General features: G+C 43.1%; 1 protein-coding gene across 4 annotated transcripts in view; it reads left to right on the top strand.

Annotated features, from left to right (window-relative positions):
- Positions 1-903: 903 nt before the first annotated feature.
- The window catches only part of LOC138952810 (presenilin-1-like), a 34,028-nt gene continuing 16,659 nt past the window's right edge, over positions 904-18,272 (top strand). For 2 of the 4 annotated variants that reach the window (XR_011451428.1, XM_070324545.1), the window contains exons 1-7: positions 5,717-6,474; positions 7,566-7,891; positions 9,401-9,542; positions 10,389-10,456; positions 11,836-12,056; positions 14,230-14,328; positions 15,088-15,312. Coding sequence is in view for 3 of the 4 variants with exons in the window: in XM_070324545.1 (XP_070180646.1) it covers positions 6,262-6,474; positions 7,566-7,891; positions 9,401-9,542; positions 10,389-10,456; positions 11,836-12,056; positions 14,230-14,328; positions 15,088-15,312 (1,294 nt within the window). In the remaining variant the exon portion in view is untranslated. Of the gene's footprint in view, positions 1,061-5,710; positions 6,475-7,565; positions 7,892-9,400; positions 9,543-10,388; positions 10,457-11,835; positions 12,057-14,229; positions 14,329-15,087; positions 15,313-18,272 lie in introns of those variants that run through there. The other 2 variants (XM_070324546.1, XM_070324547.1) reach the window with 2 other exon arrangements.

Below are 18,272 nucleotides of genomic sequence, written 5' to 3'. Positions count from 1 at the left end.
CACGCGCTCTGTGTGTGTGTTTGTCCATGCGCTGTGTGTGTGTGTTTGTCCACGCGCTGTGTGTGTGTGTTTGTCCACGCGCTGTGTGTGTGTGTTTGTCCACGCGCTGTGTGTGTGTGTTTGTCCACACGCTGTGTGTGTGTGTTTGTCCACGCGCTGTGTGTGTGTGTTTGTCCACGCGCTCTGTGTGTGTATTTGTCCACGCGCTGTGTGTGTGTGTTTGTCCACGCGCTGTGTGTGTGTGTTTGTCCACGCGCTGTGTGTGTGTGTTTGTCCACGCGCTGTGTGTGTGTGTTTGTCCACACGCTGTGTGTGTGTGTTTGTCCACGCGCTGTGTGTGTGTGTTTGTCCACGCGCTGTGTGTGTGTGTTTGTCCACACGTTGTGTGTGTGTGTTTGTCCACACGCTGGGTGTGTGTCCACGCGCTGTCTGTGTGTGTGTGTGTTTATCCACACGCTGGGTGTGTGTCCACGCGCTGTCTGTGTGTGTGTGAAACAGTTGTTCTGATATGATGATGAAGTAAAAAGGCCGGGCATTTGGTGAAGTGGGATTTGTGCAGACATTGCCCCTAATTGACCCACTCGCGTAATTCTCGGAACAGGTGCAAGATATAATTTCGAATGTTGTCTTATAGTTTGTCTGTGTGCTCATCTAAAAGTAAAACACACACACACACACCCATACACTATAGTCTCACACACAAAAACACTTGCACATACAAGCACATTCTCTCTCTTTCTCACACATGTTGAAAGGAGTAGATTTCACAGATTATTTTAAAAGAAGCTGCTGAAATGCAAATGTCTTGTGCCTGTGGTTCTAGTTTCTGACACAATTATGGCTCTTATAGTTTATTTACTGCACTGCGTGGCTGTGCTTCCTGGTGTACAGTACTCAGACACTGCCTTGTGATCCTGAGTGTACTGACACTGCCTTGTGATCCTGAGTGTGCGACAAGCCTGGTGAATACAGCAAAATTAAGTCTGTGTTGGATTTCAAAAGGAATAGTTTTACTTTCCTCATTCACTTATTCTTTCACAATAACTCCATGAACATTAAGGCAAGTACAGTATATGTGACTCCTCACGTTTCAGTTTTTGATTCTGAAACATGTATTTACGCTTCATGAAATATCAAAGTTTGCTTCTATTAGCAAAATGCACCATTTCGTCTTACTCTTCTGTGTCATCATCAGGATTAGTTCTTCATCCTAATCATCATTAACAATCATCATGTAAATTGTAATAAGCCTCAACATTGATTCAATATTTTCTGGAATATTAGATGACAAAAAGCTGGTAAAACAGAAATCTACTGCATGTTGTATTGGAGCTAATTTCTTTAACACAAACACAAATATATATATCACTATCTCGCAGAATGAACACTTTTGTGTACGTGTTCAAGTTTATACTGCTGGGAAGAAATTAGTGTCAGATGTATGGCTGTTAACTGACTACAGTTAATTCATTCTTCCACTTTTCCTCCTTTTTACATTTAGTCAAGTTTTGACTAAATGTTTTAACATAGCGGGGGGAATCGAGACGAGGGTCGTGGTGTATGTGTGTCTGTCTGTCTGTCTGTCTGTGTGTGTGTAGAGCGATTCAGACTAAACTACTGGACCGATCTTTATGAAATTTGACATGAGAGTTCCTGGGTATGATATCCTCAGACGTTTTTTTCATTTTTTTGATAAATGTCTTTGATGACGTCATATCCGGCTTTTCGTGAAAGTTGAGGCGGCACTGTCACGCTCTCATTTTTCAACCAAATTGGTTGAAATTTTGGTCGGGTAATCTCCGACGAAGCCCGGACTTCGGTATTGCATTTCAGCTTGGTGGCTTAAAAATTAATTAATGACTTTGGTCATTAAAAATCTGAAAATTGTAAAAAAAAAATTTTTTATAAAACGATCCAAATTTACGTTCATCTTATTCTCCATCATTTTCTGATTCCAAAACCATATAAATATGTTATATTTGGATTAAAAACAAGCTCTGAACATTAAAAATATAAAAATTATGATCAAAATTAAATTTTCGAAATCAATTTAAAAACACTTTCATCTTATTCCTTGTCGGTTCCTGATTCCAAAAACATATAGATATGATATGTTTGGATTGAAAACACACTCAGAAAGTTAAAACGAAGAGAGGTACAGAAAAGCGTGCTATCCTTCTCAGCGCAACTACTACCCCGCTCTTCTTGTCAATTTCACTGCCTTTGCCATGAGCGGTGGACTGACGATGCTACGAGTATACGGTCTCGCTGCGTTGCATTGCGTTCAGTTTCATTCTGTGAGTTCGACAGCTACTTGACTAAATGTTGTATTTTCGCCTTACGCGACTTGTTTACATTTAGTCAAGTTATGACTAAATGTTTTAACATAGAGGGGGGAATCCAGACGAGGGTCGTGGTGTATGTGTGTGTGTGTGTGTGTCAGTGTGTGTGTGTGTCTGTGCGTGTGTGTGTGTAGAGCGATTCAGACTAAACTACTGGACCGATCTTTATGAAATTTTACATGAGAGTTTCTGGGAATGATATCCCCGGACGTTTTTTTTCATTTTTTCGATAAATGTCTTTGATGACGTCATATCCGGCTTTTTGTAAAAGTTGAGGCGGCACTGTCACACACTCAATTTTTAATCAAATTGATTGAAATTTTGGCCAAGCAATCTTCAACAAAGGCCGGACTTCGGTATTGCATTTCAGCTTGTTGGCTTAAAAATTAATTAATGACTTTGGTCATTAAAAATCTGAAAATTGTAAAAAAACCAAAACATTATTAAGCGATCCAAATTTACGTTCATCTTATTCTTCATCATTTTCTGATTCCAAAAACATATAAATATGTTATATTTGGATTAAAAACAAGCTCTGAAAATATAAAATATAAAAATTATGATCAAAATTAAATTTTTGAAATCAATTTAAAAGCACTTTCATCTTATTTCTTGTCGGTTCCTGATTCCAAAAACATATAGATATGATATGTTTGGATTAAAAACACGCTCAGAAAGTTAAACCAAAGAGAGATACAGACAAGTCGCGTAAGGCGAAAATACAATAATTTTAGTCAAGTAGCTGTCGAACTCACAGAATGAAACTGAACGCAATGCCATTTTACTCGTAGCATCGTCAGGCCACCGCTCATGGCAAAGGCAGTGAAATTGACAAGAAGAGCGGGGTAGTAGTTGCGCTAAGAAGGATAGCACGCTTTTCTGTACCTCTCTTTGTTTTAACTTTCTGAGCGTGTTTTTAATCCAAACATATCATATCTATATGTTTTTGGAATCAGGAACCGACAAGGAATAAGATGAAAGTGTTTTTAAATTGATTTGGACAATTTAATTTTGATAATAATTTTTATATATTTAATTTTCAGAGCTTGTTTTTAATCCGAATATAACATATTTATATGTTTTTGGAATCAGCAAATGATGGAGAATAAGATAAACGTACATTTGGATCGTTTTATAAATTTTTATTTTTTTTTACAATTTTCCGATTTTTAATGACCAAAGTCATTAATTAATTTTTAAGCCACCAAGCTGAAATGCAATACCGAACCCCGGGCTTCGTCGAAGATTACTTGACCAAAATTTGAACCAATTTGGTTGAAAAATGAGGGCGTGACAGTGCCGCCTCAACTTTCACGAAAAGCCGGATATGACGTCATCAAAGACATTTATCAAAAAAAGGAGAAAAACGTTCGGGGATATCAATCCCAGGAACTCTCATGTAAAATTTCATAAAGATCGGCCCAGTAGTTTGGTCTGAATCGCTCTACACGCACGCACGCACGCACACACACACACACACACATACACCACGACCCTCGTTTCGATTCCCCCTCGATGTTAAAATATTTAGTCAAAACTTGACTAAATATAAAAAGCGTGCTATCGTTCTCAGTGCAACTACCACCCCGCTCTTCTTGTCAATTTCACTGCCTTTGCCACGAGCGGTGGACTGACGATGCTACGAGTATACGGTCTTGCTGAAAAATTGCATTGAGTTCAGTCTGAGTTCGACAGCTTGACTAAATGTTGTATTTTCGCCTTACGCGACTTGTCTTATAACTTCTTCTGTCATATGACATGAGGAAAGTGCCCGTTGGTAGGAAATGAAGAACATCCCTCCCGACATGTTGACAGGCCGCACAGGATGCATGATACCTGTCTAGCTAAACAGCTAGCCACCACATGCAACACACATGCACTGCTTGGTAATACTGACCATTTCTACACAGTGCTACTTTTGTGACGCACACAGTTAAACCACTCATGACACTGACCCCGATCAACTGGCAGACAAGCTGTCACTGTATGAAGAATTAATTCACAAAAAATGTTTTTAAAACGAAGAAGAAACAAGTCGCGTAAGGCGAAATTACTACATTTAGTCAAGTTGTGGAACTCACAGAATGAAACTGAACGCACTGCATTTTTTCACAATGACCGTAGTCCGCCGCTTGTGCAAAACGGAGTGAAACTGACGAGCCTGTTCAGCGCAGTAGTGGTTTCGCAGTGCTGCATAGCTCGCTTTTGTTGTGAGCGTGTTTTTAATCCAAACATATCATATCTATCTATATGTTTTTGGAATCAGGAACCGACAAGGAATGAGATGAAATTGTTTTTAAATAATAATAATAATAATAATAAGAACATTTATATAGCGCTAAATCAAAAACTTTCGTTAAAAAGGCTTGCTCTAAGCGCTTGACATCTAAACTAAAACGTCATTCACACTCTTTACAATGATGTACAAGAACTTCATGTCACACTCTTTCATTTCGAAAATTTAATTTTGATCATAATTTTTATATTTTTAATTTTAAGAGCTTGTTTTTAATCCAAATATAACATAGGTATATGTTTTTGGAATCAGAAAATGATGAAGAATAAGATGAAATTGTTTTTGGATCGTTTAATAAAAAAATAATTTTAATTACAAGTTTCCCATTTTTAATGACCAAACTCACTCATTAGTTTTTTAAGCCATCAAGCTGAAATGCAATACCCAATCCCGGCCTTCGTCGAAGATTGCTTGGCCAAAATTTCAATCAATTTAATTGAAAAATGAGGGTGTGACAGTGCCGCCTCAACTTTTACAAAAAGCCGGATATGACGTCATCAAAAGTATTTATCGAAAAAAAGAAAAACATTTCCGGGGATATCATTCCCAGGAACTCTCATGTCAAATTTCATAAAGATCGGTCCAGTAGTTTGGTCTGAATCGCTCTACACACACACACGCACAGACACACACACACACACACACACACCACGACCCTCGTCTCGATTCCCCCTCAATGTTAAAACATTTAGTCAAGTTTTGACTTGGTTATTAATAGTCGACGGAAGTACTTTCATTTCTTTAATCTACATTTTTCTGTCAAAAGAGGTTTTATTATTCAGCTCATCTATTAACAAGTTGAAATCTATGATTCCTTTTTATCTGACATTGATCACTATTCCAGTAGCCTTCTGTTAAAAGATAATTAGAGTGCCTAGTAGAAACATTAGAAAAAGATCAATCTTTGTGTGTCATTTGTCAACACATTAATGACGTGTTTTTTTAATATGATTTAAAGTACAGAGACTTACGTCATAAGAATAAAACAAAAAGCTGCTGTTTCAGCAGAATCTCTACATTAACTCTGAACTGTGGTCAATGACAATGATTACTCCCTTTGTGTGAAGTTGGTTGTGACGTATGTAGCAGGAGTAACTTCCTGTTTAGATAGACCATCTAGCAAAGAGAGAAAAACAGTGCAAACGTAAGAATTTGATACAAAACTTGTCCGGTTCCTCTTGTTTTTGTAATAACTTTTCCCCCACCTACCCTTGCGGTGATGGAATCGAACAGCCTTACTTTCTAATCAGTGAAAAATGTAGACAAATCTTTCGTGTTGTATTCCTTTCCAGCGAACTGAGTGAGTCACCGAGTTGATCACGAGTATCTAAGTATTCTAACGTATGAAGTGTTCTTTTCTAACACTGTAACAGACATTATTCGTAACTGAGTTCTTTTTTTCATTGACGTTATTTCTTTCGAAAATAGATTGGTGGTGGTGCATGGCTGAACAGACTTTTTGTTTGACGCTGTAGTGGATCTGCTGGTTTCCCCCTTTCTTTCCTGTGGGACCCTACCTATCCTTTGTCCGTTGTGTGGTGTAAGTGTAGGTGGTACACTGGGCGCTGCTGCACTGTTTGGTCACATTCACTTTATCACTCTATTATCACTGAAACCATTTGAATGAGTGCCGACTTGCTTACCGGTACCCACAACAGACCAGATGAGCCAAACGAGCGGACTAGTCTCATGAGCAGACAGCCCTCCAACAGTCGAAGTACTCAGCTGGACGACATCATGGACGTGACAAGCGCATCTCCAGCACGCCTGATTGAAGCAGACGTAGGTGTAGCTGCTGATGATGATGGAACTCCTGCTACCTATGACAATCAAATGGTAAGCTAGCTGCAACAGAAAAATAATCTGATCAGCGTTAATCCATTAATCTACATAAGATGTGTACAAATCATACCTGTCAAGTACTTTTGGCCTCTGACCATAGTAAATGGCATAAGAAACCATAGTTGGGGATCAAAAACCATAGTTAATGCGTGGATCAGGATGTGGTTAAACGCACAAATTCAACTTCTCACGCATACACACTAAACCAATCAGATTGGTTTTCACAAACTAAAAGTAAAACACATAAATTCCTTTCTACACAAACTGCTCTTTATTTACCACTACATGTAATACATTTACACTGCACTCTTGTTCGTTCATTTTTTTTGTCACTTGTCACTTGTGTTCTTTGTTGTATTCATCTGTGCAAATCTTTGCTTTGTCAATCATGCTGCCAGTCACCTTAAAATCATGGCAGCATGCATCAGAGTTAATTTTGACCTGTAAGAAGGCAGTCAGTGTGTCAGCTCCCAGACTGTGATCCAGCACTTGAAGGTGTTGCAGGGTTTCACTGCCAAATGGAAATTTATTCAACATTTTCCTCACACAGGCCATGTAGAACTGGCGCACATCATGCCAGAACTTCTGTTGTGTGGCTGGTGCAAGCTCCTCCTCAGAAATGAATGAACGGCAGTCCATGCCAGCAACAACAAACAAAAAAAATTTTTTTTTTTTTTTTTTAATGCTGAAAATGCGTATGGTTTGAGGTATACGACGTAGGACCCAAAAAACACCGAAAATCCGTAAGAATTACGCAGAATGCGTAGGACTTGACAGGTATGACAAATACTACAATCCGTGTTGCCAATAACTCTTGCCTATTTATCATTGAAATGTTTTGACTAAAAGTTTGTCTTTAGCTGCCTTAAAAATGTGATTATTATTAAATCATTATAGAAAAACTACCGTTCTTTTGGGAGATTAATGCAAAAAGTTTGTGCTAGCACAATGTTCTTTGGGCTAGTGAATTTAAAGTTATCCACCTGTCATGCAAGTAGACATTTTAGAACTTCTGCATCCGTTAGATTGATGACACAGAGGCTACAGACTACAGAGCTTTGTATAACGTTGGATTGATAACACAGGTAAGGGGAGACGACCCCGACCTGTCGCTCAACACCAGCAACAACATGGGGCAATCGGCGGACAACATTGTGGTTGAGATTCGTGACCCCAACAGGCAGGCACCTCTCACCATGGATGCAGCAGGCGACAGAGGACCAGTCCGTCGCAACCAGCCGCAGCAGCAGCAGCCTCGCTCACAGCAGGAGGAGGAAGAGGAAGAAGAGGAGACATTGCTGTATGGAGCCAAACACGTCATCATGCTCTTCATTCCCGTCACACTCTGCATGGCCGTCGTGGTGGCAACCATCAGCTCCATTAGTTTCTACAGCACCGGTGACACCTATCTGTGAGTTGGTATGCTGCCATTTAGGAAGTCATTGGGTCGAGGAAGGGTGGGTGTCAGTTTGTACACAAGTGATAGCTAGATCTATCATCACAGTATATGTGTGAGTTTGCATTTGGTTTGAAAGACGTGGTGATGTGTGGCTTGTGACTTGCAGGGTGTACTGTGTCAAGTTGTGAAACATGTGTAGCTTGTGACTCTCAGCGTGTACTGTGTCAAGTTGTGTAACATGTGTGGCTTGTGACTTTTAGGGTGTACCGTGTCAAGCTGTGAAACATGTGTGGCTTGTGACTTGCAGGGTGTACCGTGTCAAGCTGTGAAACATGTGTGGCTTGTGACTTGCAGGGTGTACCGTGTCAAGCTGTGAAACATGTGTGGCTTGTGACTTGCAGGGTGTACAGTGTCAAGCTGTGAAACATGTGTGGCTTGTGACTTGCAGGGTGTACCGTGTCAAGCTGTGAAACATGTGTGGCTTGTGACTTGCAGGGTGTACCGTGTCAAGCTGTGAAACATGTGTGGCTTGTGACTTGCAGGGTGTACCGTGTCAAGCTGTGAAACATGTGTGGCTTGTGACTTGCAGGGTGTACCGTGTCAAGCTGTGAAACATGTGTGGCTTGTGACTTGCAGGGTGTACCGTGTCAAGCTGTGAAACATGTGTGGCTTGTGACTTGCAGGGTGTACCGTGTCAAGCTGTGAAACATGTGTGGCTTGTGACTTGCAGGGTGTACCGTGTCAAGCTGTGAAACATGTGTGGCTTGTGACTTGCAGGGTGTACCGTGTCAAGCTGTGAAACATGTGTGGCTTGTGACTTGCAGGGTGTACAGTGTCAAGCTGTGAAACATGTGTGGCTTGTGACTTGCAGGGTGTACCGTGTCAAGCTGTGAAACATGTGTGGCTTGTGACTTGCAGGGTGTACCGTGTCAAGCTGTGAAACATGTGGCTTGTGACTTGCAGGGTGTACAGTGTCAAGCTGTGAAACATGTGTGGCTTGTGACTTGCAGGGTGTACCGTGTCAAGCTGTGAAACATGTGTGGCTTGTGACTTGCAGGGTGTACCGTGTCAAGCTGTGAAACATGTGTGGCTTGTGACTTGCAGGGTGTACCGTGTCAAGCTGTGAAACATGTGTGGCTTGTGACTTGCAGGGTGTACCGTGTCAAGCTGTGAAACATGTGTGGCTTGTGACTTGCAGGGTGTACCGTGTCAAGCTGTGAAACATGTGGCTTGTGACTTGCAGGGTGTACCGTGTCAAGCTGTGAAACATGTGTGGCTTGTGACTTGCAGGGTGTACCGTGTCAAGCTGTGAAACATGTGTGGCTTGTGACTTGCAGGGTGTACCGTGTCAAGCTGTGAAACATGTGTGGCTTGTGACTTGCAGGGTGTACAGTGTCAAGCTGTGAAACATGTGGCTTGTGACTTTTAGGGTGTACCGTGTCAAGCTGTGAAACATGTGGCTTGTGACTTGCAGGGTGTACAGTGTCAAGCTGTGAAACATGTGTGGCTTGTGACTTGCAGGGTGTACACACCGTTCCACGAGAAGACAGAGGACACGGGCACCAAGCTGTGGCAATCCTTCGCCAACGCCGGCATCCTGCTTGGCGTGATCATCACCATGACGATTGTGCTGCTCGTCCTCTACAAGTACGAGTGCTACAAGGTATACCCCCTGGCCTGATGCACCAATCAGTATTGCTGTGTAAACGTTAGGTTTGGTACGAGTGCTACAAGGTACACCCCCTGGCCTGATGCACCCGTCAGTATTGCTGTGTAAACATTAGGTTTGGCTACCTATACTCTTTGCAGTAGTTTTAGGTCCCTGGCTTGTTGCTTTGAAAACTTACATATGAGTTTTTTTTCTTTTTTCTCATTTGTCAGTTGGGCGAAAGTAAAATGTATGTGTACATGAACTTAGGATTCATGCATTCCCCAGGCTGGCCAGGCAATGTTGGCTTTTTTGTTGTTGCACATTGCTTCTTTCTGCAAGGTTTGCTTATCACTGTAGGTTTTGTTTTAACCTTCACTGTGCTTCGTGGACGACCCAGAGCCTCACAAAATCGTCTTTATCTCTGAAACTATTTGGAGTTTTTGATTGAGACTTCATGTAATCTCCAATCACCATACGACCATCCCATTGCCCAACTTTTAAAAGATTATCTTTGTTAACAAACAAATAAACGATGACGTAATTTGAACTACACAGTCCGGATGATGTATGGAATTACATAAGGGATTGTACGTAGTTTATCCTTATTCGGATGGCGTGGGTCATGTACGACCCATACTCTGCAAAGAGGCGGCAAAACTTTTATTCCTATTGGGATGGCGTGAGTTGTGTACGACCCATACTTTTTACGCTGAATCCTTTATTGGAAAGTATGGGTCGTACGCGACCCACATCATCCGGACTGTGTAGTCCAAAGCGTGATCCGGTGAAGGTTAACAGGTATCAAATTTCTGAGTTTTGGGCAAAATGAATCCATCATATTTCTAATAATTGTTTCAGATTATTCACGGCTGGCTGATTGGATCCTCCGTCATGTTGCTGTTCTTGTTCTCCTACATTTACCTGTCGTACGTACCTTTCTTCATTCAAACAATGCACAAACAGGGAATGTAATGTATCATCTACCTGTTGTACGTACCTTTTTTCATTCAAACAACGCAAAAACAGGGAATGTAATGTATCATGTGTGCAACAGTATATTTATTTCATATCTGAGAGCAAGAAATATTGTGATAAAGTTTGAATCGGGTTAGCAAAGGCTTATATATATTGGACTGATGTAGTAGTTGAGTTGTTTGTCTTGAAGGTTGAAATACACTCTTATGGCACTGTGTGTGTGGTCAGTCATTTTGTGTGTGCTCACAGTAAGTTATGTTGTAACTCAAAAACCTCAGGATTGTGAGCATGACACTGACAGTCACATCTTTCATCAGAACCATAATGGATTCTCTGTAATGCAGTAACTGCAGGAATGCTTATCAGCAGGAATGCCTATAAACCTTGACCATGCTTCGTGGGTCGTGGACGACCCAGAGCCTTACAAAATCGTCTATCTCTGAAACTATTTGTAGTCTTTGATTGAGACTTCATGTAATCTCCAATCACCATACGACCATCCCATTGCCTAACTTTTAAAAGATTATCTTTGTAAACAAACTAATGAACAATGACGTAGTTTGAACTACACAGTCCGGATGATGTGGGTCATGGACGACCCATCTGGAATTACGTAAGGAATTGTATGTGTTTATCCTTATTCGGATGACGTGGGTCATGTACGACCCATACTCTGCAAAGAGGCGACAAAACGTTAATCCCTATTCCAGTGACGTGGGTCGTGTACGACCCATATTTTTTACGTTGAATCCTTCTTTGAAAAGTATGGGTCTTACACGACCCACATCATCCGGACTGCGTAGTCCAAAGCGTGATCCGGTGAAGGTCAGTACAATGTGTGTTGTCATGTGTTCAGGGAGGTCAGTACAATGTGTGTTGCCATGTGTTCAGGGTCAATACAATGTGTGTTGCCATGTGTTCATGATCAATACAATGCGTGTTGCCGTGTGTTCAGGCAGGTCAATACAATGTGTGTTGCCATGTGTTCAGGAAGATCAATACAATGCGTGTTGCCATGTGTTCAGGCAGGTCAATACAATGCGTGTTGCCGTGTGTTCAGGAAGGTCAATACAATGTGTGTTGCCATGTGTTCAGGCAGGTCAATACAATGTGTGTTGCCATGTGTTCAGGGAGGTCTATACAAAGCGTGTTGCCATGTGTTCAGGGAGGTCAGTACAATGTGTGTTGCCATGTGTTTAGGAAGCTCAATTTAATATGTGTTGCCATGTGTTCAGGAATGTCAATACAATGTGTGTTGTGTTCAGGGAGGTCAATACAATGTGTGTTGTGTTCAGGGAGGTCAATACAATGTGTGTTGTCATGTGTTCAGGGAGGTGCTGCGTGCGTACAACGTGCCCCTGGACTACATCACGCTCGTCATCCTAATCTGGAACTTTGGCGTGGTGGGGATGGTGTGCATTCACTGGAAGGGCCCGCTGCTGTTACAACAGCTATACCTAATCGTCATCTCGGCTCTGATGGCGCTCATCTTCATCAAGTACCTACCGGACTGGACCCTGTGGGTGGTGCTTGGCGTCATGGTGGTGTGGGGTCAGTGTCTGAGCCACGCTCGTCTACTTTCTCTCTCTGTACACTCTCTCTGTACTCACTCTCTGTACCCACTCTCTGTACCCACTCTCTGTACTCACTCTCTGTACCCACTCTCTGTACTCACTCTCTGTACTCACTCTCTGTACCCACTCTCTGTACTCACTCTCTGTACTCACTCTCTGTACTCACTCTCTGTACCCACTCTCTGTACTCACTCTCTGTACCCACTCTCTGTACTCACTCTCTGTACTCACTCTCTGTACCCGCTCTCTGTACCCACTCTCTGTACCCACTCTCTGTACCCACTCTCTGTACTCACTCTCTGTACTCACTCTCTGTACTCACTCTCTGTACTCACTCTCTGTACCCACCCTCTGTACCCACTCTATGTACTCACTCTATGTACTCACTCTCTGTACTCACTCTCTGTACTCACTCTCTGTACTCACTCTCTGTACTCACTCTCTGTACCCACTCTCTGTACCCACTCTCTGTACTCACTCTCTGTACCCACTCTCTGTACCCGCTATCTGTACCCACTCTCTGTACTCACTCTCTCTTTACTCACACTCTCTGTACTCACTCTCTGTACTCACTCTCTGTACTCACTCTCTGTACTCACTCTCTGTACCCGCTCTCTGTACTCACTCTCTGTACCCACTCTCTGTACTCACTCTCTGTACCCGCTCTCTGTACTCACTCTCTGTACCCACTCTATGTACTCACTCTCTGTACCCACTCTCTGTACTCACTCTCTGTACTCACTCTCTGTACTCACTCTCTGTACTCACTCTCTGTACCCACTCTATGTACTCACTCTCTGTACCCACTCTCTGTACTCACTCTCTGTACTCACTCTCTGTACTCACTCTCTGTACCCGCTATCTGTACCCACTCTCTGTACTCACTCTCTGTACTCACTCTCTGTACTCACTCTCTGTACCCACTCTCTGTACCCGCTATCTGTACCCACTCTCTGTACTCACTCTCTGTACCCACTCTCTGTACTCACTCTCTGTACCCGCTCTCTGTACTCATTCTCTGTACCCACTCTCTGTACTCACTCTCTGTACCCGCTCTCTGTACTCACTCTCTGTACCCACTCTCTGTACTCACTCTCTCTTTACTCACACTCTCTGTACTCACTCTCTGTACTCACTCTCTGTACTCACTCTCTGTACTCACTCTCTGTACTCACTCTCTGTACCCACTCTCTGTACTCACTCTCTGTACTCTCTCTCTGTACTCACTCCCTGTACCCGCTCTCTGTACTCACTCTCTGTACCCACTCTCTGTACCCACTCTCTGTACTCACTCTCTGTACTCACACTCTCTGTACTCACTCTCTGTACTCACTCTCTGTACTCACTCTATCTGTACTCACACTCTCTGTACTCACTCTCTCTTTACTCACACTCTCTGTACTCACTCTCTGTACTCACTCTCTGTACTCACTCTATCTGTACTCACACTCTCTGTACTCACTCTCTCTTTACTCACACTCTCTGTACTCACTCTCTGTACTCACTCTCTCATCAAGTGTGGTGCTGTGTCATGAATCACAAAATGTGTCACACCACTTGTCATGCCCTGTGTTCATGTTGTGACAGATCGGTGCTGTGTCATGTGTCACACCATGTGTCATGCCCTGTGTTTGAATTGTGGCCGGGACGTACACGGGTCAACTTTATGTGCAGACCCAGAGACAGAAGTCACTACAATGGCACGTAAAAGACCTTGGTCATTCTGCCATAAGTGCAGGTGGCTGAATACACCTAAACACGCAGACACCTGGCTAGCGCGGCTCTGTTGCTGCTAGCTTTCCACTGGGAGGAAGCGACCCAAATTTCCACGCGATGGGACGATAAATTAATGAAAATGAAAAGAAATGAAATGTGTTCATGTTGTGACAGACCTGGTGGCGGTGCTATGTAATGTATCACACCATGTGTCCTGCCATGTGTTCATGTTGTGACAGACCTGGTTGTGGTGCTGTGTAATGTATCACACCATGTGTCATGCCATGTGTTCATGTTGTGACAGACCTGGTGGCGGTGCTATGTCATGTATCACACCATGTGTCCTGCCATGTGTTCATGTTGTGACAGACCTGGTTGTGGTGCTGTGTAATGTATCACACCATGTGTCATGCCATGTGTTCATGTTGTGACAGACCTGGTGGCGGTGCTGTGTCCAAAGGGACCGCTGCGCATGCTGGTGGAGACGGCCTCGCAACGAAACGAGCCCATCTTCCCGGGACTCATCTACTCCTGTAAGTTGAATAGTTCCACGCCTCCCTAGCCAGTTGAAGTGTAAGTGAATAAACAATGATGAGTTTGTTGAAACAGTGCAAAGTCCTTTCTCTTCTTTGAGGACACAGTTGTGGAGAATTTGTCAGCAGTTTATATCAGCATTGAAATGACTGATAATGTATGTGTGCGCTAACAGTTACAGTTGTGGAGAATTTGTCAGCAGTTTATATCAGCATTGAAATGACTGATAATGTATGTGTGCGCTAACAGTTACAGTTGTGGAGAATTTGTCAGCAGTTTATATCAGCATTGAAATGACTGATAATGTATGTGTGCGCTAACAGTTACAGTTGTGGAGAATTTGTCAGCAGTTTATATCAGCATTGAAATGACTGATAATGTATGTGTGCGCTAACAGTTACAGTTGTGGAGAATTTGTCAGCAGTTTATATCAGCATTGAAATGACTGATAATGTATGTGTGCGCTAACAGTTACAGTTGTGGAGAATTTGTCAGCAGTTTATATCAGCATTGAAATGACTGATAATGTATGTGTGCGCTAACAGTTACAGTTGTGGAGAATTTGTCAGCAGTTTATATCAGCATTGAAATGACTGATAATGTATGTGTGCGCTAACAGTTACAGTTGTGGAGAATTTGTCAGCAGTTTATATCAGCATTGAAATGACTGATAATGTATGTGTGCGCTAACAGTTACAGTTGCAATTATGTGTGAATTATGTGTGATTGTTTGTGTGTGATTATGTGTGCGTGTGCAGCGACAATGATGTGGCAGGTGGCGGGCATGGCAGACAGTGATGACAAGGACCAGAAGAAGAAGAAAGGCAAGAGGAACAGCCAGACAAGTCAGACAGGCAGCGCCACACCCAGCCTGGCCTCCAACTCTCCCCCCTCCACCCCTGCTGCCACTGACAACAACTCTACCGTTGCCTCCCAGGTCATTGCTGGCGCTGCCAACAATGTCACCTCTACCAGTACCTCAGGTAGGTGTCACATTCTCAGTGACAGGTAATTGCTCAGTGTGACAAACGACACTGTTTTTAAACCCCTCATTAAATTACATATCTTACCCAACTCACATATATAGCAATTAACCCTAGTTCAGTGCTAGTAACGCTGTACGCGTCTCCTCGGTAACAAGGGAGACAACTCTAAAAAAGAGTGACCAATACCCATACTGGTATCAAGGCCAGACCAATACTGAGTCTGTCTTCCGTATGCGTGCGCATACGCCACCATTTGTAGTCATTCCTACCTCAGCACTCAGTCAAGTTGGTCGCTGTTTTGTACGCTCTGGCTGTTTTACAGCCGTTGTCACCGAGTCTTTTGACTTCGTTACATTCCTCTTGGTTTTCTACTCTTCGTTCTGACTTTGCTACAATGTTGGGGTGAGATCTTTCCTTGTTTTTTTATGATTTTGGCGACATTTTGGCCACAATTTGGACTTGTAAAATTTTTCTGCAAATTTTTTCTTGAGTCTTTTTGTCATGGCTGATAGTGCCAGGAAGAGGCATACTCCCAAACAGGTGGCTGCTGAGGCCTCTCCGTCTAAGAAAACGCCTAGGAAATCTAAACAAACCGGCCAGGCTGTTGTTTCTGTTTTAGAACCGACCTCCAAGAAATGTATTGATGTTTTGGTCGATTTACCGGCTACCTCCATTTTGCCTGTTAGGTCCTCGGACAAGGTTGTTCATGAAGATATGTCTGTTAAAGGGACTTCCTCTTCTGTGGGTTCTGGTTTGGCTTCTGCGGACGTAGCTGCTTTGCTGCTTTCGCTCAGTTCGCAGGTTTCATCTTTGGCTGCAGAGATTTCTTCCACGAGAGCGGAGCTTCGGGCTCTTCCTTCCGGGGTGGCGGATGTCGCTTCTCTGGCCAAGGTTCGCCCTTCCCCTTCCGCCACGGTCACGCACGTGGATGTTCATGCTTCACAGGATGCTGATGACCGTCACTTCCTTTCGTTGAGTGGTCCGTCTTCCGGCGTTCCAGTTCAGTCTAAAGGTATGTCAGCTACGCAAGTAACCGGGTTCTCCGGCCAAAGCGTAGCGCGTTCTCAGGAGAAAGTAACCCCCCTCGTACTTCGTCGGGGCGAAAGTTCTGATCTCTGGGCTGGCCAATTACGCTCAGGCGGTCGGTCAGTTCAGGGTAAGGACCCTGAGAAGCGAACGGAAGTCTTGGTGCACCCCGCCTTATCGGAAGATTTGGGCCAGGGTGTGCAGCTTCCGCTTCCGCCCTGGGGGCAGGAAGAGGGCAGTAAAGCTGACTCCCCGTTGAACTATGATAGTCAATGTGGGGGTCAGCTTCCGGATTGCACGGATGTGCATGAAGGGTGTACTGATGATGGTGCTTCCGCTATGGGGGAATGCACTGAATTCAGGTTGCCGCAGAAGCTGTAAAACGCTGTTGCGTTGGCAGCGGAAACGGCTTTCAAGTATTTTGAGGAAGGGGCGGTTGAGTCTATCAAGTATTTTGAGGAAGGGGTGGTTGAGTCTAAGGCTCAGTTTGTTCCACCACCTTCTGCTCTCATGTAAGAGATTTGAAATAAAGAAGATCCGTATTTATCCTTATTAATCTCCTTCCAGATTCTTTATATGTGCACACACACACACACAGTCAATCATCTGACTCCCGCTCAGAAGTTTAGGAAAGCAGAGAGAAGATTAGAAGAATTTGTAGTCTTTCACCAACTCATTCTTTCCAAACAATAGCCAATGGTTTAATTAGAACATACAAATTGGTTTGTTTCTGACATAGCAATTATCAACTCATTCTTCAAATTCTCAAATATTTTCTTGCTTACAATAATCAATTCATGACCTTTTGAAACTCATTCATTCATTGTCCACGACCTTTTGAAACTCACTCATTCATTGTCAATGTCATAACATATTTACAAGGACAAGAAAGCAAATAAACAAAACATAACTTTTACGTTATGTAGAGGTGACGATGTAGCTAGCCTTCAACCTTACGGCCTCCATCGCACCCTCGCCACACTGGCACCACCCCGCACAAGTCAGACTGGGGCGGCCTGTTACAAAATATAACACCCTACTGTAACAAACTAACAATATTCAAAAACACACCAACCGAGCACAAGAAAATTATACAATTCCGAAATTATTCAAGTACACAAGTCATGTCCGCGCATACAAAAGAAATGTTCAAGTTCACACAAAACTAGCAAAGTACCTCATCTTCCAATATGGCGGCACCCATACAAAAGTCCAAGTCATCCCGGCAATGTTTCCCGGTTCCAAGGTTGACATCAAGATCAAATGTTTTCTTCCAAAGTTGACATCAAAAGCAAGAGCAGGTTTTCTCATCCGAGAGCCCAGGTCGAATGACTTTCAATTGTCAGGCAGTTTACAATCACAACTCACAAAATCAGGCGGTTGCGATTATAACGTGAACAACTCGCACAGTTGTAAACTCACGTGCTGCGAACCCAGTTTGACCCGCCCGTAGCTAACCATGGAATTTTACTGAGTTGTCAAAACTTTCCACTCAAAGTTAAACAACTCCTGACAAACTCTTTGTATTACAAAAAGCACTAGTTATATCCCTTCAACTATAAACACCATAACCGCCATTCATTACATCTCAGTGATTTCCGGAGTTCCAAGGAGGCTAAATGTCCTTTCCGGTTTCGGGAATCACCGTCTGTGGCCTTCGAGATGTCGAAAGTTCTGATGAAATTTCGCCCTCAGTCGAGTACTCAGAGCTCTACTGTGCCTTTGTTGTCACAACACAGTGAGGCACCTGAGTCGGCTAAGCCTTGGCTTGCTCAAGCTGATCAACAAGCTCCTTCTTGTTCGGCTGGCTTTCGGAATTTCAAACTGGGTACTCAGCCTATCAATCTGATTGAGGTATTTGCTCTACCCAAGTCAGCTCTTCCGGTTACACCGGAACTTGCCACTCTGAGGGAGGATGGGTATAGTAGGGA

This window comes from Littorina saxatilis, linkage group LG17, assembly GCF_037325665.1.
Source record: "Littorina saxatilis isolate snail1 linkage group LG17, US_GU_Lsax_2.0, whole genome shotgun sequence".
NCBI lineage: Eukaryota > Metazoa > Mollusca > Gastropoda > Littorinimorpha > Littorinidae > Littorina > Littorina saxatilis.
Note: the sequence above shows the minus strand (reverse complement) of the source record. Positions and strands in the feature narration are given on the sequence as shown.